The sequence below is a fragment of the Saccostrea echinata genome, unplaced genomic scaffold (assembly GCF_033153115.1).
Source record: "Saccostrea echinata isolate AGI-Se365-2 ecotype Australia unplaced genomic scaffold, CSIRO_AGI_Sech_v1 ptg000012l, whole genome shotgun sequence".
NCBI lineage: Eukaryota > Metazoa > Mollusca > Bivalvia > Ostreida > Ostreidae > Saccostrea > Saccostrea echinata.
The window spans coordinates 13806837-13829899 of record NW_026889761.1 but is presented as its reverse complement, the minus strand read 5'-3'; the positions used below and the strand labels follow the sequence as shown (position 1 = coordinate 13829899).

At 33.1% G+C, this 23063-nt stretch overlaps 2 protein-coding genes across 2 annotated transcripts; both read left to right on the top strand.

The window, feature by feature from the left end:
- The first annotated feature begins 165 nt into the window (after positions 1-165).
- LOC133185975 (uncharacterized) lies at positions 166-7029 on the top strand. The gene is made up of 9 exons (XM_061321262.1): positions 166-485; positions 1837-1899; positions 2084-2242; positions 3271-3391; positions 5175-5295; positions 5473-5655; positions 5742-5865; positions 5977-6402; positions 6585-7029. The coding sequence occupies exons 1-9, from the start codon at positions 308-310 to the stop codon at positions 6947-6949; spliced, it is 1740 nt and encodes a 579-aa protein (XP_061177246.1). The 5' UTR covers positions 166-307; the 3' UTR covers positions 6950-7029.
- An 8687-nt stretch (positions 7030-15716) lies between these two features.
- On the top strand, positions 15717-17243 carry LOC133185032 (uncharacterized). The gene is made up of 4 exons (XM_061320095.1): positions 15717-15726; positions 16484-16611; positions 16822-16935; positions 17106-17243. The coding sequence occupies exons 1-4, from the start codon at positions 15717-15719 to the stop codon at positions 17241-17243; spliced, it is 390 nt and encodes a 129-aa protein (XP_061176079.1).
- The last annotated feature ends 5820 nt before the right edge of the window (positions 17244-23063 follow it).

Below are 23063 nucleotides of genomic sequence, written 5' to 3'. Positions count from 1 at the left end.
TGACCCCAGAAATAGAAGTTCCATGCATTTCCGTTTCTAATGAATGAGGTGCTAGATTCACTACTGAGATGAAAACACCGTGACGTCAAGAACGGAACAATGATGAGTGCACCCCGTCCAATCTGGGGTATATTATATAAATACTAGTGGCCTAGTTTTGTTCATACAGAATATGAAAAAGCTAGGTTATAATATAATTCATGTAACAAGCGATACACACCAGGATTAAGGCTTTGCCAGAATCCATAGTGAGCATCCAATATCAACAAGTACATGTGCTATCGCAGCAATTGAACGCTTTGCAGTAATGATACTCAGGGAATTTGCAATATTTATTTGTATTCTAACTGGATTTCCATCTACAAAAGCACGGTATATACCATCCGTTCTGGTGAATGTGAAAGGAGAAATGCCCACGGCCAAAATCGTCATCAATGTCATCAGAAAGCGCGCCAAATACTGGGATTTCTGGCAGGTCAACAGTCGTAAGTAGTTATGTATGGAATGTAAACTAAAAGTTTTTTTTTAAATCTTTGCATTTTTTCCCTAGTTAATGTTAATTTTCTCAAAAATCGCAGAAGTGACTTCTAGATGACACTGTGTCCCATTAAGTATATATAATCAATGAGGGTAGCTTTTCGGGTTACTTTAACGCGGTACGTGTAGATTCCGTACTTGACTGCGATTTAAACCTTATTCAACCTACTAAAATTTTGCAACGTTTGGTATTTACATTCTTGGGTTATCAATGAAAAAGATTCTATAGACTTTGTACATAGGTAGTTCATTTAAGACGATCGACTTTGCAGAAAAGGATTCCCGCTAAGCCTCAGACGGTTTATCGCTGTGCAGTAAAAAGGCATTCATTATAGAACATTTTCTCTGTTAGTGTAATCTGTCGATATGTTTATCTTTCTACCAATTAGAAACCGTAAGTGCGAGATTGCATTTTTAACACACAGCAAATCATTGTACATGGTTTGTTTTTTGTATCAATGTTTTCAAATAAATACATGTCTACTTCGATGAACAATAAATTGAAAAAAAAAAAAAAGGTCTGCAGTTGTTGAATTCTTCAACAATATTTAGCAATTAAACAGTAATTATGTATTGACATCGTAATATAATAATTTCACATTCTTCAAATATCGACTTCAAAAGTTATAAAATAAGCTTATCTATCCAATCCTTTTCAAGTATCGAAAACCTTATAGATAGATAACTGAATGAAATATATTGTATCTTTTACATTTCTAAGGGTCACGTTGGATTTCAACAGATGATCCAACTAACCTTGCATTACCTTGATTATACTGACCGTAGCACGATAAAACATCTTGAGAATTTCATTCACAAGTCAATGTTGTTTAAACTTCATCTAGCCTCTTATATCAAGAAGATAAAAATTATCAATTTATTTATAAAACATTAAGCATTGATCTATATAATTCATTTCTTTCTTGGCAAAAATGTGTTGTTTTCCATACATATTGTTTATTACACTTCCAACTTCCAAAATTTACATTACTACTGCAAGCTTTCGTTTCTAAGAATAAAAATATTCAGTGGATGATTATGCGCTATCCAGTACACCGACTGTTCACTGAAAGGTGACTGAATGACAGAGCTCTGCCATTCAGTCACCTTTCATTAACTTTCAGTCTCCGTACATTTAACTGAATGACATTGTTTTATCCCGTGATTGAATGTAGAACAATTTTTTACTTCCTGCGTCATTGTGGAAAATATTTTACATTTAAAGATCTTATGGCATTCACTTTTTTTGCCTAGAAATGATCGAAGGAATCATAAAGAATATTTTAAAATCAATTTCAGATATATGCCCGCCCTCATTATGCTTTATGAGAGAAAATAAACGTGTGAAGCCCAGAGGCACTGGTAAGTTACCATTTTACTCACTAAAGACCACCGATTAGTTTCAAGCGTAAGATATACACTCAAGACTAAGCTTTATCTTTAAGAAAAAAAATAATGTGTTCATATTTATTGTATATAATATATGAAGGTGGACTGTAGGCATGACGTGGATAAAATGCATAATTTTGGGCCCGAAAACTTTCAGGTGACAGTGCTTTTTACAATGGTGACATCGTCCTTGATGAAAAGGCTGCAGACATGATGTATGGACCTGTTGGGAGACGTCGAAAACGAGCGACAACCCGAATGAAAGATCGGTTATGGAAAGATGGGATAATGTACTATCAATTTGCGCCATCACTTTGTGAGTTCTTTCTCTCTTTCTCACTTTTATTTCGGATAGAAAAGTCTATGTATCTCATATATCGACAACATTCCTTGTAGTTTTCAATGAATTTCACTCATTGGAGGAGAAGAAAGTAAATATGTTTGTGTAATTATCGACTTAAAGCCATTTTCTCCGTTTTTGAAAATAACTTTCAAACTTTTTTTTATCATTGATATGTATATGATTTCTGCGCTGAGGAGGTTTAATTTAAGATTGACGCAGTTAAGTCAACCTATTTTTACACAATGAAATTAAGACTTACCTTATCTTTCACCTCTCACTTCACGTCCTATTAATTTTGATAATTTATTATCGTTTAAAACATTTTAAATAGAAACTGGATGTCTTGGTCTCTTTTGTGTATAATTTTGAATCACCTCTTTCATTTTAAAGGGCTATTTATTGATAAAAGAGTGTCCAATTTCAATATTGCCATTGTCATTATAAATGTCAAATTATCTTTTGTGTTCAAATTTTATTTGATATTTAATATTAATTTTATAAGATATGTCATATATGATAATGCATGCATAGTTTTTAAAAGTGAACCTTTCTATTAATTGTTTGAAAAATTTATGGTTTAAAATATGCTTCAAAACAAAACATTTAAAAGAACACCAGTAAATATATTACTGTGATAAAATACTAATATTTTCGCTTTGACAAATTTTCATAAAAAAGAATCATTTCAAAATGCAAAGTCTTATTTATTTTTGTAAAAGAAAAAACATTTTCAAGATATCTGAAAATAATGTTAAAAACACAACTTTTATTATTTTTCTCTAGGAAGACAGACCAGTTTTTCCTTGTAAAATTCAAAAATATATTTGAAAAAAAAACCATATCAGTTACCGTTGGTTGGTGATTACTATACAGCTTTGTAAAATAGGATAATGTACTTATGTACTACAATAAATATGTCAACAATACTGATAGATTTAGTCTGTTTTTCTTTCATTTCATTTTTTAATTAACACTTTAATTATAAGATTTTTATTCATCAGCTAGGTCAGCCAGAAAAGCGGCAAAGAGGGCAATGGAGCATATATCCAATAAGACATGTATAGTATTCAAAAAGAAGAGGAAGAAGAACCCGGATTTTGTTAGATTTATCAGTGAACCAGGGTACAGTATTTGATTTTGTTAGATATATCAGTGAACCAGGGTACAGTAGTTGATTTTGTTAGATTTATCAGTGAACCAGGGTACAGTATTTGATTTTGTTAGATTTATCAGTGAACCAGGGTACAGTAGTTGATTTTGTTAGATATATCAGTGAACCAGGGTACAGTAGTTGATTTTGTTAGATTTATCAGTGAACCAGGGTACAGTAGTTGATTTTGTTAGATATATCAGTGAACAAGGGTACAGTAGTTGATTTTGTTAGATTTATCAGTGAACCAGGGTACAGTATTTGATTTTGTTAGATTTATCAGTGAACCAGGGTACAGTAGTTGATTTTGTTAGATTTATCAGTGAACCAGGGTACAGTAGTTGATTTTGTTAGATATATCAGTGAACAAGGGTACAGTAGTTGATTTTGTTAGATTTATCAGTGAACCAGGACACAGTAATTGATTTTGTTAGATTTATCAGTGAACCAGGACACAGTATTTGATTTTTGCTACTTATCTTATACAGCAATAATTTTTTCCTCCCAAGTTATGTTTCACCATTCAAATGATAGTAAATTACTGCATATGATACAAAAATATAATATTCATCAGGTATTAGTGTGTAAGTGAAATGCTAATTGTGAAATGAAAATTTCGGCAATTTCTTTTGTAAACGTCAACATCTTTATGACGTCGCGCAAGGAATTGGGGCCCATTTTGTAACGTCAAAATAGCGTCATTAAAACGCTTAAAGTTTACGTTCAAGTGAAAGTACTGAAACATCCCAATCAGAAATGTTGACTTTTTCTTACGAGAATCTTTTTTTTTATTATCTTGTCTTCTTTCATTCTCTTTTTCCTTCTTTTTTCACTAATTAATATTTTATTCTGCTGATGAAAGATTTGTATTTCCCTTTAAAATGGCAAGTTTGCAAGTAAAACTATTTTTGACGTTACGTTGTCTAACTCTAAGCACGAAAACGTTAAATATTGAATGCGTAACAAATTAGACTAGACATCCAATTTTTGCTCTGTTTTCTTTAAAAAGGTTTAACTTCTTTCTATTTTTTTGATATAAAATTTTATTTATTAGAGCATTTCGAAAATAAGATTTTTATCGATAACAAGTATTCCATTCCACTTAAAACAGAAAAGAGATCACATCTGTGATATACGTCTCGGAAAATATCATAATACTCTTATTTGTTTCATAGTAACAAAACCGACTAGACATCAAAATCACTCTACATCTCTTCAATTACTTGCTTATATCTTTTTAAAGAAACATGTGTATCCTTCTTGATTTGCACATTTTATTTCTCCCTTTAGCTTTATCAAAATAACTTGTTATACGGGAAAAATTCTTTACCAAACATTCCACCTCTTTGTTACTTGTCAAAATCACGGCATATTACCAAATGCTATTTTTTTAAGAACAGTCGGAATCGGCCAGTATTGGAAATTTATTAATGAATTTTGTATGACATCATCATAGGACATTATAGAAGCTTTGTGCAAATTGGCGAAAGATCCATGTGACCAAAACGAAAAAATGACTAAAAACTACTAGCGCCCGTCTTTTAGTGTTACAAGTTACGCAATTACGTTACTCAGTCCTATGCGCGACGTCTATATATTCTCTTTATCTTATTACTTTTAATATTAAGATGAAGGTATCAATTATTTATCTATTTACCGAATTCTACGTTATCATAGTACTGTTCCTTAATTTTAGGTTTCTGGATTTTTTTTTAAAAAAATTATAAATACATTCCTCTCATTTCACCTTTACAGCTGCTGGTCAAATGTAGGACGTGTAGGGGGTCTTCAGAATCTGAGTCTTGGCTACGGATGTGAAAAAGTGGGTACTGCAGTTCACGAAATAAACCATGCACTCGGATTTTGGCATGAGCAGGTCATAATTTTAAAATCATGATTTTTTATATTCTTAAAAGAAAAAAAAGGGAAATCAATATGTGTGCTTTATTTGAAAAGAAAAAAAGCCAGAAAATGTTAGTCAATGCTAGTTTTAAAAGTAGGAAGATATATTAACTCGAAGTTGGTTTTCAATTTTTTAAAAAAATTATTTTAGGCCCGATCTGATAGAGATAAATATGTGGAAGTGAATGAGGATAACATTTCTCCAAACTATCTTGGTGATTTTGAGAAACTAAATAAAACACTGGCCGTATCACGAGGGTATGCATACGATTATTCCAGTATCATGCATTACAGTGAACGGACATTTACCAACAATGGGCTCAAGACAATTAAGGCAGGTGATTAACTTGTGGTCGATATCAAGTATATGGATTCATTAGAATAAATGTTTGATGATCTTACATATATTTTATGTGGTAGGTGATAGGTATTGGGAAAGAATTGGCTCTCAGGATTGGCCAGCGTGAGGCCCTCAGCAATATCGATATTGCGCAATTGCGAGATATGTACTTTTGCAATCGGAAGCAAGATAATGATGAAACAAGTAAGTGAATTCTTACATAGAGATATACATTTAATAAACATATATTTTTGCATTTCTGTATTTTGATACAATAGCAAAGAGAAGTTCTAAAGGCGGCTCTTATATTTGCAGTATGCCCAAAAGATTGGATTAAACACAAACGTAGCTGCTATAGATTTCTACGGCGTCCTAAGCTTCAGTACGCCGCCGCCCACAAAGAATGCAAGCAGTCCTTTAGCACTCTAGTTCATATTAATACTGCAAATGAAGATAGATTTTTAAAACAATATTTAAAGAAAAACTTCAAAAAGTCGATAAGATGGCGAACAGGTGCTCGTAGAATAAATGATACCTTTGAATGGGACAACGGAGAAGACCGGAAGACTAAACCTATGACCTTTACTGCTTGGAATGGTCGTCCCCCGGAGGGATTTTCTACCATGGTTCTTGGGCGGGAGAATGCAACATCTGATTTTGCATGGGAAGGGGCATGGACAGGATCAGTCTCACAACTTCCAGACCACACATTCTCTATTATCTGTGAACGGAAGGCGAGACGTATGTACATGTATTATGTAATCAAATCAAAATAATCCTTGATTACAGGTATACTTGAAATTACAAAAATAGGTCAGCAATTAAAAAAATATCCAAAAATACCTGGATTTGTCTGATATGAAATTCTTTAAAAAGAGTTTTTGTAATTTTTTTTTATCTCTATGTGTCTAATTTTCCCATAGGTAAGTGCTTGCCTCTAGAATTCGAGGATGGACGGGATTATCGCGGGGAACTCAAGCACACTCTATCGGGGATCACGTGTCAAAAATGGACATCTAAATATCCTCAACGGCACAGTCTACTGGCAGGAATTACCGCAGATGTAAACCCAGACGGTCTTGGGGATCATAATTCCTGCAGGAACCCCTTTCGCATGCGAAGAAAAAGACCTTGGTGTTTTACTACGAAAAAGAACGTTGAATGGGAGTATTGTGACGTCACTGTTTGTAAAGGATCTCAAAATAACACAGTCAATAATAAAGTCAATTCAAAGAACAGTATATCTGAAAATTTTGAAGAATACTCAAATAGTATATCAGAAGATTAGGAGAGATAGCGTTAATCAACCGTAGAAAAACCAGTTATACATAAACTGTCATAAAGTATTATACTTTTATAGATAAAAGGACCGTAGAACAAATATGTGTATGCTTTTTGTTATATCAAATAAAATCTATTGTCCAAGATACTATTTCATTCTTTTTCTGTAAAATGGAAGATGGATAACGGTATGTTTTTATTTTTATCATTTAATCATACGTCTGAAAACTCCCGTATGTATTTTAATAACTCTTCCTTAAGAAATGTTTGAGAATGAAGTCCATCAGAGACAAATCATTGTTAATTAACTGCCATTTGAGATATTTTAAAATTCCAAATTTATGTCATTTCATTCCTGATAAGACTATGGACACACACCCATTGCTGAGTCTTTCTACATAACTATTTATGCCATTCGTTTCATTTTCTCCTGTAACAAAAGAGATATATTTTTATTGGTCTACATTAAATCGAACCTTTTCGAGCGCTTTCGAATACGTTTTATTTCCATTAGTGAACTCTTCAAAATTAGAGGCGCGTTTGGTCGTCTGACTGGGACAGCATGGCGTTGCGGATAATACAAAACATGCCAACCTCAATCCAATTTTAAATGTTAAATGTATTTGTCATTCCAATTAAAGAATAGACGAACTAAAAGACATATGTAAGAGAGCGAGAACCCTAAATTTATCATCCATTAATAAAAAATACGACATTTCCCAGGCATGTGTATTGTATTTAAATGTATCTTACGATAAATAGATACATACGATCAACAATAGATATAAATTGATATCGTTGTCATTTCTACTCTTAATGTATATAAAGTCCACAACAATAAAATATTTCATCTGCATTTTGTTAGAATTTGTTCATCGACATTCAACATATTGTTTACATGTTTATGTTACGTGTGTCCCAGAAATCCCACGAGATTTGTACATTTTCCGACTTTTTCACAAAAGAGCGCACTAAGAAGTATAACTCTTCAATAGTGGAAATAGAACGTATTCTTACAGAAAATTTCGAAGGGTCACATAAAAAGACTAGGTGAGAGAACTCTTGGAATTAAAATGTTTTGCGTGAGGCTCTGGTTTATTACAAATAAAACGTATGTAAGAAATTTAGACAGATGAACATTCATTTAATGACTGATGTGGAAAAAACCATATAAAATCAGCGGTAAAAGATCTTGATTACATGGAGGCGGCTCTTACTTTTCTATTTTGCAATTACCTCTAAAGTTGAAGATATCTGATTATATTAACTCAATTTAATTGAGTGGTTTTATATGTGACTAGAGTTTAATCGAATATCAATTCACAGTTTTGGAGTTAGAACGCAGCGAAGTCAACTGAGGTTGTCCAAAAAGATAAGAAATTTCTGGCATGTGAGGAAGAATTATTTATTGTGCTTGAATTTGTTGTATTATTGTCGTAATATGTATTTTAAGTTTACATAATTCTGAATTAAGAGTCAATTCTCGCCTGTATATATTTAATGTATAATAATTTTATCCAAAATATACTGGATTTTTTTTTCAATTCAGGTGAAATTCAAGAAATTTTAATTCAACATTTGAAATTCAAAATTGATTTAACATATCTAATAATACATGTTTATGTAGATGTTTGTTCCTCCATGAAACGCCTCTTTTACTCCGATATTTTTCCTCTTAAAAAAGATTTTAGCTCAGAGTTAATTTAGAGATGTCTCCCTAGAATTTGGGTATAAAAGATAAGATTAAGGTCAGAAAAGTTACGTGCACTCTAAGACCGCGGTATTCACGTCACCTTTACCTGCAGACTACTAGTATTCCATTCCTCAATAAATAATTTAATAATTAATTTGTACAGAAAAGATTGCTCGTATGATTTAAGGTATAAGTAATTAAAAAATTCAGATTCCTCTTTATCTGAAAAATGCTTACGGACATCACAATCATTTAATAAATCAAGATCATTTATGTATCTAATCTCTAAGCCATTGCATCATTTAATATATATACGAGACATATTGAAGTTGTTCAAAACATCAATAATGTTCTTGTGGTGTATAAAAATAGTACTGTAATTGTGGCCAATTTATATGAAAATAATGTAAATTTGCTTACCTTGTGAATGGCCATCTGCAAACTTATTTTGTTAAAATAACTTACTGATTTTACACACAAGTACAAAAGAGATGCTTGAGTTTCTCATTGACAATATATATATGTAATTTTTCATTCCATGTTTCCAACAATCTGTTGGAATTCCTATCGGTAATAATTGTGCCCCGTTATTAGCAGATCTGTTTTGTATTCCTATGAAGTAGAAGTTATTAAAAAAAACTTCCACATGAAAAGAAGTCTCTTGCTATGACCTTCAATTCAATATTTAGGTATATCGACGACTTTTTATCTTTTATCAATTAACAATATTCATTTTATTCCTACGTTGATTCGATATATTCTATTAAACTCGAAGTAAAAGACACCGGAGAGTCATAATTACAATTTACCTGTGATATGTATATTAATACGTCTTCTATACTTACATGTACTAATTATTTATTTATTACTATAAGTATGCTCACTCTGATGTTTTTTACACCTTATAAAACTGTATATTATATGTTTAGTTATTGCTTTATGTACTCTGATGTGTCGTGTGACAAAAAGAAATAAAGAACTTGAACTTCTAAACTTGACACATCTGTTTCTTATTTGGTTGTTTTACTAGAAATAGACATTTATGGCAAACTAACAAATAAACGTGATGACTTCAATTTTTGTCTATCGTCAACTTGCTTTATTCATGTAGCAATACCATTATCACCTGCATATGGTGTTTATGTCTCCAAGTTGATTCGATACGCAAGAGCATGTTCTACGTACGAACAAAACGAGGCAAGCTGTTGACAAATAAGTTGACGATATAAGATTCTGTCAATCTCGTTTAAAGTCAACATTTAGCAAATTCTATTACCGGTATAATGGCTTGTTTACAAATAAGGAAGTCTTTCATAGAAATATTGGTAGGCAAATATTTTCATGCTGTATTGTCTACGGATTTTTCAATTTACCTGACAATGTAAGGAGCCTACGGCGGGTGTAACTGGTCGACAGAGGATGACTTCTCCTACATGGCACCTGATCCCACCTCTGTTTTCAGAGGTCTGTGTTAGCTCTGCAAATAATTTGTATTGTTAAATGGGCTTTTGAGCAAGATCACTCTTCGATTTCTTTACATTTCATTTGTTATGCTCATTGAACTTATACTTACATGATAGCAATCAATACCATAGAACGTCCCATTCTAATTATACTAGTATGGGAAATATTAACAATTCCAAAATTATCATAGCTTCTAGGAGATAGATCCTAGACCTACTCTACTATCATTAGGTCAACAAGCCCCCGTCCAAGTGTCCTCAGCACATCTGAACATAGTGAATTCGGCTGCTCATTCTTTTTTTTTTATGTATGATCATATTTCTGTATCACCTTTTAATTACATATTTAGTTTCAACACAATAACTAGTCCTGCAAGAGGAGAAATTAATGTATGATTAGTTTTTTAAAAAACGAATTTGAACGTTATTTAACCACTTTTCAGCATTTCCACATTTTTCCTTTTTTATGTTACTATAACATACATGTATTTCAATATTACTATAACTGACGTAAAATATTTTGTGCACTATTATTTTTGCTAGCGCTCTCGAGCGCTAGCAACTACGTTAGTCTATATTTCTGAAATACGCATGCTCGACTTCACGGTCGGGGATTCTGGGAAAACTACTGTAGATAGACTGTACGATAACAATTTCGTTTTTTCATACAAAAATAGAAATGATCCGAATTTACACTGGCCTTTCCTGTCTGATATGCGCGATATACATTTCGTAGGTTAGAGACAGTCAATACCAGTCTAGATCTGGATTCTGAATTTTTTTTTAATTTATTGTCTAACCTACACATAAAAGTACAAGAAAAAATTTGGCCATATAATGCCAAGATTCTAGACATCTAGCTTTCCTTACAGTTTTACCACCTTAGTGGATAATTCCGGCAAGCTCGGAAAAAACGACAACAACAAAAATCTTTTTCAGAGTATTTCGGAAAGACATGTCAATTTAGTGTTTATCATCTGAAAATACATATGATCTGAAGTTTCGTGTTTTGTTGTCTAACCTGCACGTAAATGAACAAAAAGTAACAGTATCTCGGGTCTTATAAAACCAAGACTGTTATTTCTAAAGTTGTAATGAATACAAAGCTTTTCTAATCTACCTTCATGGATCTTTCCGGCAAGCTCGGAAAACCGCGGCAACCTCGGATATGTTTTCCGAGCTTGCCGGAAAGACCCAAAGGTGCTCATTGGTTCTACTGACCTTTTATTTTTCACCTCGAAATTGAAATTACAGTAAAATACAGAATGCTTAAAGCACAGTTAGGAGTTATGCCATTGCCGACGTGAAGCACACTCTTAGATTCACCATTCTGAATTGTGACACCCCCCCCCCCCAAACTCGACCCCCAGTGCACCAATCTGCCTTCCTATTAATAATTAATCGATTCAGCAAATTTAACAAATGGTTCAGATATCTTCTTCTGTATTTTATTATGCTACAGCGCTAGCTCACCAATCTTTTTAAAAGATAAGCTTGTCGAACCATAGTATTACTTGTGCACCGGACATGTAACCAGATTGAATAAATGATTGTGTATGCTACCTTGTACCTTAAACAGAGCGAGAAGCATTGCAAGATCCAGAAAAAGCCTGGGAAATTGAGGTAGGGGCCTACAGAAAAAAGAAATTCAACACAGTCATTGCGTGGACCCTGAGGTCCACGCAGAAAATATATTAGCGGAGTTAAACCGGATGCCATGGGCTTACGTCAGGCTACGCATGCGCGAGGATGCTAGAGAGTTCGCCTCTAAGACAACTTGCCCGTTGAACAATTCGCCCTATTCGAATTAGAATATGCCAATCATTGGCAAACCTCGCTCTAAAATCTGCACATCGTATTTATGTATTCTTTGGCGTAACCAAGATCTGAATTTCTCTTTAATACATATATCCTTATATACAAACTAAATTCTATGGTGCAAGCATTTTAAATAAGTAGGAAGAACTTATAGAGATAGCTTAACAGCTTGAACATGTTGAATTAAAACGACTAGGTTTTAAAAGATAGTCTTTGCCATGTTTACCGGCATTAGTTTTGTGCATCAAGGTTTGCAAAATAATTTGATAGACAGCAATCCAAATATAGCTTGATAAAGGCCTGTAGCAATGTTTTTCCATGTGGGGGAGAGGGAGAAACATCAAAAAAAAAATTCTGCGTACTACAGATCTGTGCTACACGTGTACCATCTATCATTCCAATGATAGGATACTTCCGTATAAATCTAATATCAGATGTCAAGTCCCAGCCGTTAAGCATTACATGTATCGAAATAGCCCGATTTTTTTTCTCAGTTAAATGACAAAACTATTGGCCAATCGGGAATAAAATTTAACAACTTTGCTACGAAAGTACAATCACTCAAAGTAGGCAGATCATTGTAGAAAATGTTAACGAAAGGTAAAACTGTGCCACCTTTCAGAGTAACCAATGAACTTGTCCATGGATGCATTGACGGTCGTTGTAACAAAAATAGATATGGGTTACCCCATATCCAAAATATTCGACTTTTAATTTACTCCAATTTTCACTAGAAAAAAAAACTGTACATGTTATGAAACTGGTGTATAGTTCTTCATGTCTGTAGCAAATACCGTCACCAGTCTAAGCGTCACTAGCAAACAGTACACACACCTGTGCTAGCCTAGGTCTACACACGTGCGATAAGATTGTCAATCGCATCATCTCAGACCTTCTGCCGAGAAGTTACGATTGCAGGTGTTGTATTTTAACCATTCCGTTATTTAAAAGAGACAGAAAAACACACACACACACACATACAAAATTAATCTTTTTTGTGTGTTTTTAAATTGATCGAGTTAATCTATAACTTAGCATTGTTTAAGATAACTCGAGGCCCTTTAGTAAAGGGGAGGGGGGGTTCTAAGTCACACCACAGGCACTTACATTCAAGCCCGTAGCAACGGTTTTCAAAGGGGGCAACCTCCAAAAAGAGTTGACAAGCAGAATTAAATAAATAAATTAACAACCTGTGCACCACCCTGTAAAATCCTATTTAAGGGGGGGGGGGGGCTTCGTCTAACTTTTCGGTACATTTTGATTTCTTTTAAATGTTTGATTTTCTGTATTTTGAACCTTTCCGCAACAAAAAGTGCGGGGGAGCTTCCAGTGCAAATTGAAACTTATATATTCAAATTCTAACAAAAGATTTTTTTTAAGAAAAAGTGAGCCTCCCTCCCTCACATACTACGGGACATTTTGAACATTTCTCTTGATTGATTAAAATATCCCCATAATATAAGGAGATAAATATTGTCCTTTACAAAAATTTTGATATTTCTTAGGCAAAATTTGTACATGACAATTAATTGTCATGTACTTTTGCATAAGAAATATCAAAATTTTTGTAAAGGATAATATTCTCTTATGGATACTCCCTTTCATGACTTTTTATGCATACTTCTTACAGTTAGTTACTTTAGAAGATGGTCCAAAAATGGCATAGCCGTACGTTCGTTCGCTGGAATCTTCCGATGATATCAAAGTGAAATATTTCATGTTACATGTGGGTGGTCGAGGCCCAGGACCGGTATTGTGAAGGTACACGGAGGAAGCAATAAGCAAAACTCTATCTAGAGAGCAGAAAGGGCAGAGATTGAAGTACTTCATATTTTATTGAAAATACTAGATGTAAAAAATTATATATATTACAGAATAAACATTCTCTCTCTCTTCCTCTTTCTGCAAAAATGAAGGGGGTTCCAACACCCGAACCCCCCCCCCCCCCTGGATACGCCAATGGAGATTACGATACCTGCACGCTTAAGCCTCTTTTTCTTCTGTTGTTAATTTTAAAGGCTAAATTACAATTGTGATAGATACCTAGATCAACATTTCATATTCATATCATTTCAAGGTCATGATTTTTCTTATTATTACAGCCTAATTAAGCAGACTTAAATAACGATGAAAATTCGAAAAAAAGATTAAACTTAATTACACCTTTGTAAACTCACTAAATCTAGAAATTTTCTTTGAATTTCGTTTCGAAACACATGCATATGGTCCACGTATTGCAGTCCTTGTTTAAAGGACAGCAACTTGTTAGAAAATAGATTGCTTTTTGAACAGGATAACCTATCATATTTATAATTCACTGGTTTCTTGTTGATTTTATTCCAGAAAAATGATATCAATTAAGGTTTTAAATCGAAAATTCCAAATTAACAAAAGACAAGGATTTACTCAAGATTAAAAAAAAAACAGGAAACTAACAGGAAAGACTATTTGCAAAATACGAGTCATCTTTGGGTCGTAATTATGTTTCATACCAACTGCTAGGCCATTGATTTTAGACTTAAAATCCGTCTTCCTGATCAATACATAGGGCTCACAGCGGTGTGACCGGTGAACCGGGAATAATTCAATTTTGTTTGTATTCTAGCCTCTGATTGGTTAATATCCAAAAAGGAACACAAATTATTTCTGTATAACCTTGTTTGGTATGGGGACACACCTCCCTGACAACCAGCTGAATCATCTGTATCCATTCAATCCTCTCATTTCCAGTCCTCGGGATTCATGGAAAATTCCAGATTTAATAAATGTACCTTTAACTTAAACAATAATTCGATCTTACCACATGTAAACAAACAACAAGGCTGCTAGGCCTATGTAACAGTTTTTACCTCCCCTCGCCTCCCATCACTTCCGTTACTTCCGTTACTGCGGTTGTATTATTGAGCGGCAAATTTGAACTAAAAAAAAAAGCAACGAAATTTTACACCTATAGTTATTAAATGATTTTAAAATTAAATTATATGGAATGACTCTAATTCTTGGCCAAATTTTTCGAGTATAACCTGGTTTGGGTCGGTTTACGCTGTTTTATAATCCGCTTCGCGGATTATAAAGCGTAAACTGACCCAAACCAGGTTATAGTCGAATAATTTGGCCAAGAATTAGAGTCATTCCTAAAATACCTACTCCTGTAAGGCACCTGATCCCACATCTTGAATTTCCAAAGATTTTTAAGATCTATTGCCGTTCGTTCGTTATCTTCGCCTTTTTTTTATGTATGGTCTTATTAACTGTCTTTTTCTTTTTGAACAGAATTAATGATACTGTTACGATTAGTATTCTTTACTTGATTTTTGAGATTGATCACAGTTCGTTATTCTCACCTTTATATTCTCTCTCTCTCTCTCTCTCTCTCTCTCTCTCTCTCTCTCTCTCTCTCTATATATATATATATATATATAGCACTAAAAATGACCAACGATACGAACAATAAAAATTTTATTGTTCGTGTCATTGGTCTTTTTTTAGTGCTTTATATAAATTTTCATCCGTGACCTTGTATCTACCCGACACATAGGATATACAGTGTTGTTGGTTTTTAGTGCTTTATATATATATATATATATATATATATATATATATATATATATATATATATATATATATATATATATATATATATATATATATATATATATATATATATATATATATATTCAGAGGGCGTGCCTTCAATGAATAAGCGCCTTAGTTCACGTGAAATTTCGATTTGTCCGTATTTGTTTACGTAAATCCTCCGATTTCTCGATAAGGCACACAGTGAGTGCATGGTATCTGAAATGGCAGCAGGTAGCATTTCATATAGTCCTATTTGTCTTTTGCTTGTAGTAGTATGTATCTTTTTTCTCTATTGACTATTTAAAGAGACTGGGTGGTTAAAAAATTCCCCAACAGATCCATAATTTTTTTTTTTTCTAGCCATACTATAATTCAATTAAGAAAAAGACACATTTAAAGCTATAATCAATGTAATTCCTATATTTTTATACAGAGCTCTTCTATTCCGAGAGGTTTAGATAGTTTAAAAATAACCATGACCATCCAGTCCTCTTAAAGTTTTCAAACTTTTCATTGTTTAAAGAGAAATTATTCTTCTCTATTTGAGTAACTATGATAGTTCACTAAATTTTTCTTCACTAGATTTTATTCTTCACCTTTTCAGCAATTATTTGTCACTTAGGTGTTTAAGTAAACCTTATGGTGCACTAGAAATTGCCCGAATTTCAAGTTTATTTCTATTTTCTTGTATGAAATGTATCATTATTATACAAAAATAATATTTGAGTAGAGGGTCGTTTTTCCCTAACCCTGTGATTGTATTATTAATATTCATTCTGAAATTATGATGTATAAAAACCATACATGCACATTAATTAACTTGTGAAGAGTGAAGATATATTGATTGGTGTAAAACACATTTATTCCAAATAAAATCTCGTGGAAACGTTTTGATAATTTTCGTTGGGGTTCAGTTTATTGAATGTGGTCGTTATGTAAAATGCTCAAGGACTCTATATAATTTACAATTTGAAATAAAAGGCTGTAGTATTTGGGGCACATCATCATCATCGATCTACAACAACCCCCAAGCCAACAACCCCAACTACCACTCAAAAGCCAACCCCAGAGTCCTTTGAATACGGCTACACATTCTTCTTTTATGATAACATTTCTGTAAGTAAATAGTTGATGATGTAATTGATTTTAAAGTATTTACTAGATTAGTTATGATTCTTATTAATTTATATCAATATTTTCAATGATATTTCAGGAAGTTTTTGCAATCAGCAAAGGCTGGGTTCATAAATCTACCATTTTTTATCTTTTAATATTTTTATATTTATACATACGTACTATTAGAAGCAATACCTTTTCCCTTTGTAGCATTACATATGCTCTATCCACGTGACGAGATTAAATAGATTATGTTTGTGTTACCATGTGCCGTACGATGAGAGGGATAGCGCACATGATCCAAACACTGCTTTAGACATTGAAGTGAGTAATGCAATTTTAACATTCAAAAATGATTTCCCTTAAAATGAGTTATATTTTGCTACTTGTATCTGTTAGTTTGACCTTGACTGGAACTAACCAAAACTGGGATAAATTATGCCTTTAACATTTATTCATCTTTATCATGTTTCATTGATTTCTTTACATAACAGAAAAGGATGTATGCTTTGTATGATGCTGGACACCACACCCCAATGAACGATCTTCAGTTCTACAGCAAGACCAATTATGATATGTGTATCGATCATGGTAAAAATCTCAACACCACCATAGAGCTTGTATATCCGTAATATGACATTGAAGTATTTACACGCAGGGACAATAAAAGGTAATTTGGAAGAATTTATGTTCTGCTGTCTTATATACTCACATTTTGTAAGATCCTAGTATCTTTTTCCTTTAATTATTATTCTATTGATGATTTGTTTATTGTAAAACAAAATGTTTGTTCAGCTCCCCGAACTTACCACCACATCTGTGTTAGACTAGCTTTTATTATTTTGTCTGAATGAAAATTTTAGCCATGAGAGTTGATTTTGTGGAAGGTGCACGATTATTTTGAGTTTATGTAACAATAATTCAATTGGAGGTCATTTATCATCCTCAGATACTCTAAACTCTAGACACCAATTCCTTTTTCATATTAATTGAACACCTTTTTAATCTATAAAGAGTCCTCTCATTTCCTGTATTATTTAAACAAATAAGCCCCGTTTACATTATTTATGTAAGCAAACGATCCCGCGACTGACCCTGGAAGGCAACACGTGACTGACTTTATTCTTTGGATACCTATACTACACATGCGATTTTTTTTCTTTTAGGTTTATCGGAGGATACACGGATACATGAAGCTATGGTTTCACATTAAAGATAATTTTAAAAAAGATAAAAATTGAGTTTAAAGCAAATTTTCTTCTTGAACAACATTTCATTATCAAAAATGTTAAATGAGAGTCTAGTTTGGTGAGCAGGAGATGATACAGTGTAAACCACTGAAGCATAATCAAGAATTATCATTTTTATATTGTGCGTAAGTGATTTACACTGTATCATCTCTGTATGCTTCCTGGTCTTACTAATAAACATCACATTGTATTACCAATATTCAAATTTACATCTTTATCATACGGTTACCTCAAATCTGCCTCAGGATCTAACATGACACAAATAATTATGAATATTTATCATGAACTACAAATAAATAAATTTAAGTTTACTTAATTTTTTTCCATTGTAATCAATAAGTGTCCTCCTTGAATGTTCAAGTCTGAAATTTTGTATAGTGATGTATTATAATAGTCATTTTGTTTCATGTCTTAGGAGAGGCAGAGATTGACCAATCAAAATATAACAATTAAAATTCCGGCCACGCGGTGCGTCACTCTGCCTCTTCTCCCATATACAGCCTTGGAGGACGGACGTTTTTTCAAGTTTGTTATTTATTTTATCAAGTATTTGGTGAGTAAAATTATTTTATCATGTCTTCAATGGGCAAAACTTCGGTAGTCATTGTTGGTCATTCAATTGTACATCGTTTTCACGAATTCTTGTAACACGGTGATGACATTATAGATATTCTGCAAATCTTGGTCTGGGAAAAACGCATTCCGTTTTGTACAGGGATGTGGGTGGAAGGAAGGTTCGCGATATAATATCTAAGGACATGGAGAGTGTATTTGCTTTAGGTCCCTTGGTAGTTGTTTTAATGATTGGGGAGAATGACATCGTTCCCAGCACAGATCATGCAATGTGTATTGTATTAAGTTGTCTTTTGGGCATTTTTGTAAAATTACAAACCAACTTCTAGATGCATTCGTAAACACCTCTCTAAATCACAGTTTATTTGAAATCAAATGTCTACCCGAACTGATCCAAACCCTGCATTATTGGAGTTGAAAGCAGAGTAAACAAGGTCGCACAAGGTTAGCAAAGTAATTTTGCAATAAGGCGTACATGAAATAAGTTAATACACAACTGCCACTGACATCAATATTTCCAGAAAAAAAAAGAGTGAACTGTTACTAGTAAACACGCCCTTTCTTTCCCTGACATAGCGACAAACTTTCTTCGACACATTCTAATTTTTTGTAGAACAATGAACAATCATTTTAAGATTCTAATAGCTTAGCAGTCACTGAGAGAAAGGAACTTTTAAAAATCCATATTTCATCTGTTTCCATGGAAATGGTGGCCATTTTTAAAATTTCATATGTAAATGACAAATCTTGACTTGGGGAATATCATTTTTGTGAGGTTTCATGAGGATTCTTCAAGTCATATTCCAGAACATTCGTAGACAAAATTTTAGGACTAGCAATAACAATATTTCGCCAGACATCTGTCGGGGGGACATAATTACAACTCCATCGGAGTCAGAATATACTAGCTGCAATAATGTAGCCCTCTCCGATTTTTTTTATCTGATATTTTCTGGAGAGGGCTACAATTCCACAGCATCTCTGTAATGGTGCAAATATATTTTTTAAATACGGGCGACTGCAGGCAAAATAAATTGTTTTTACATTCAACTTACTTCTAAAAAGGCGAAATTTTTATTCACTGTCAACAACATAGCCCGTTAAACGCGAAAACCAGATAAAATAAATCTGCTTGTTTACCAGTCGGTCTCATCAGAAGCCATGACAGTTCTCGCGTGATGCACTGAGATTTGCGCTTGAAAATTATAAATTACTTTGTAAAGTAGATTTTCGGGGTTACTAAATGATTGTGCTGTATTGCATCACTAAATATTGATAAATAAAACTATTCCATGTGACATTTTTTCGTAAACAGCGATATTTATGCCTAAAATAAGGTAATTCCTAAAGAGATCCGCTCCCTAGAGATCCCTAGTCTCATTGGCTGTCCCAAAATAAAATCGATCCATGTCAGTAAACATGGCGGATAAATTCAAGTTGTGATGTTGACATACACGAAAAATAACCGATATATGGATTGTTCTGTGTGTGTTTGGATTGATTTATGTTTTGCATAACTACATTTTTGGAGTTCACGTAAGAAATGTTAATCAAATAGCCATTTACTGATAATTAAATCCGAAATCCGTGCGGGAGTGAATCACTCCCGCACTTGCACCATTACGGAGATCCTAAGGAGTTGTAGCCCTCTCCCCCCCCCCCCCCAAAAAAAAAAAGGGAGAGGGCTACATTATTGCAGCTAGAATATACTTCACCTTTATAGAGAGTAGAGAGAAAAAATAATAAATGCTTCCATTAATTCGTATTGGACATCGTTAGGTCCTTCGCTGTATAATACAGTATCATGGACGGAAAAATTTGCAGCAAAGAATAGTAAATAGGAATTTATGAAAATCGTTTTTTTATGGCGGCTAAACAGGAATGTACATGAAAATCTTGTATTGTGTTTTCTTTGCCAGATTCTTATGATAGAAGAAATGGATTTCTATTCCGATAAAACGGCCGAAATTTGGCATGGTAGCCTACATAAAATGCAAAACACCCAGTGTAAGTCAGTCTTTTGACGAAGGTTCTGTACAACATCACAACAGAAACGCTCCTCTTTTGTCGTAATTATTTTAGCGGTATACATACTTAACGTCCTTGCACTCTCTTTTGTCCGAATATTCAAATGCATACTAATACATATATATGATTAAAATGAAATGTTAAGAAAACGTCTAGTATAATCATGCTCATAAGTCAGTTACACGTAACAATAAAAAAATTGAAAGCAGAGCAAAGACGAACCCTCGTACACATCAGAGGTGGGATCAGGTGCCATGAATGAGTAAGCATATTCTGTCGACCAGTTGCCAACCATGAGCCTGCTCAGCCCTATGTATTGATCGTGTAAACGGAGTAATCAGTAGACAATTCATTACGAAAATAGTGGCCTAACAATCTTAATAAATTGTCACACTCGACCTATTGGCAGGTTATAATTGAATCAAGATCAATGTATCAACCGAAGAATTTGTGAAATATTGACCTTAAACGAGATTGTTCATACCTTTGAAACATCAACGTATTTGTCAATAGCCTGCCTTGCTTTAGAAATTGTTCGAACGCAGATTACGCACTTGTGTACACTCCGACCCTTATTTCTCAAGGTGGGTAGGTAGGTAAGTTTTTTTCTTGATTACGTATTACATTGATAAATGTTACAAAAATAACAGATTTACACATTTAATCTTAGCTGAATCTTACCTAAAGATCATCAATGTACTTTTAACATTTGTAAATTGCAGTCAAAAAAAGATATATGCAACTTTAAGTTTATTTATTTTGTTTGTTTAACGTTCCTTTCGAGAATTTTTTCACTCATATTGAGACGCCACCACTAGCCGGTGGAGGGCTGCAAATTTTATACCTATACTCGACACTCAGGACAATCAAGCAGTGAGGGATCTTTTTCTTGCCAGCACCTACTGAGACACGGAACCTCGAATTATACGGTCTCATCTGAAGGACAGGTCTCCATGTCCCACAGTGGGATTCGAACCCGAGACGTAAGGATCAACTACTTACTCCGCGACTCTAGAGCAAACGCTCTAACCACTGCAATACGCGGGCGACAAACATCCCAAAGTTTAAAGCAATTTTGACGACCTGTAATACATGCAGCAGTATTTTCCCGGAAACGAATAAAAAATTAAACAAATAATAAAGTACTTAATATAATGATCAGGTCAGGGTAATTTTGATGGGTCGGTCGGAGTACATCAGAAAACGTTTTCTATTGTTGGACCAGATGATATAGGTATATTGCTACATAAAAAATAGAAACTTTGAAATCATCACGTTTAACATAAAGTTTAATTGTATGTTTACCATCAATTCCTTTTTTAGTAAAACATCCAGATATGAAACAATTGTGACAGAATCGGTTGTGTGTTTTATTTCGAGTTCAGTAGGACATATTGAATCAACGTATATTGTTAACTGATAAAACTAAAACATGTTACTTCAATTCCGAGAATAAAATTGGCTCCTTACGCTTAGTCATATCCAATTTCCATGAGTTTTGAATAATTCATATTTGATTTGTTCTTGATATTTTGTTGGATAGTAAAGATAGTTTTGAAGTAGAGTTAATAGTTTTTACTTCGTTGTAGTTCTGCGCATATATCCTCCAGGAACATTCAACTGATAGATGTGTTCTATTTCAAAAATCATCTTTTTTCTAATCATTATCTGTAAAGCATTTGATTAAAAAAAAATATTAATGTGTGGAGAATAAATCTGCATTTGTAAATATATGGTAATGAAAGGAAGATCCTCATTGTATATTAAACTTAAGAGAAATATAATTATATATAGCACCCTTTCTAATATTGAAAGGAAGTTGATTTTTATTAATCAATTATAAATCAATTTATTTAAATATTCCAACATGTCTTTCTAGAGAACAGTTACTTTTAATTGCTTTAAAAAAGATGGAAGAATGTAATAATTGGACTTCACAAGCTATTGCTGATATTAAAAAAAAAATAGAATATCGTCTTTTCTTTCCATTAAAAATACCTTTCAGAAATATAAAACATGACATATACATGTCACAGAGTGGAATAAGATTCACGTTTTGATAACGATAGTTCTAATCACTAGTATTGCCCTGTCCCAGAGTAACGAAATGCTTAAATAGATAAGACAATAAACATGCTCAGTAGATAGTTCACATCAAAGGATTATGTATTGATTGAGAATTCTCTCTGATTTCAAAATATCGCCCAAATATATCAGTTTTGACATTCTTTCTTAGTGTTATAATGTTCAGCTGAGAATGAATTACTTGTCCTAAAGTAATCAATTTGGCATCATCTTAGATATTTAAGAAAAAGAATTCTTGATTTTTATTGTATTGAGGAAATTTTAAAACTTTGTTTCTATAAATCATTTCATGATATAGAATATTAACTTCATATTTACAGTACACTTTTATTACGCTATGACGCTAAAAACGCTGACATACTCCTCTATCTTTCTAGTTAAATTATCACTCTGACTAGCGACTAAGTTAACAAAAGAACCGACATCATTATTTCATGCACTATATAGCAGTCTGATAACTATATACTTTGACAAATGTTTTAAATAAGTTATCTATAATAGACAACTTTAAAAAAT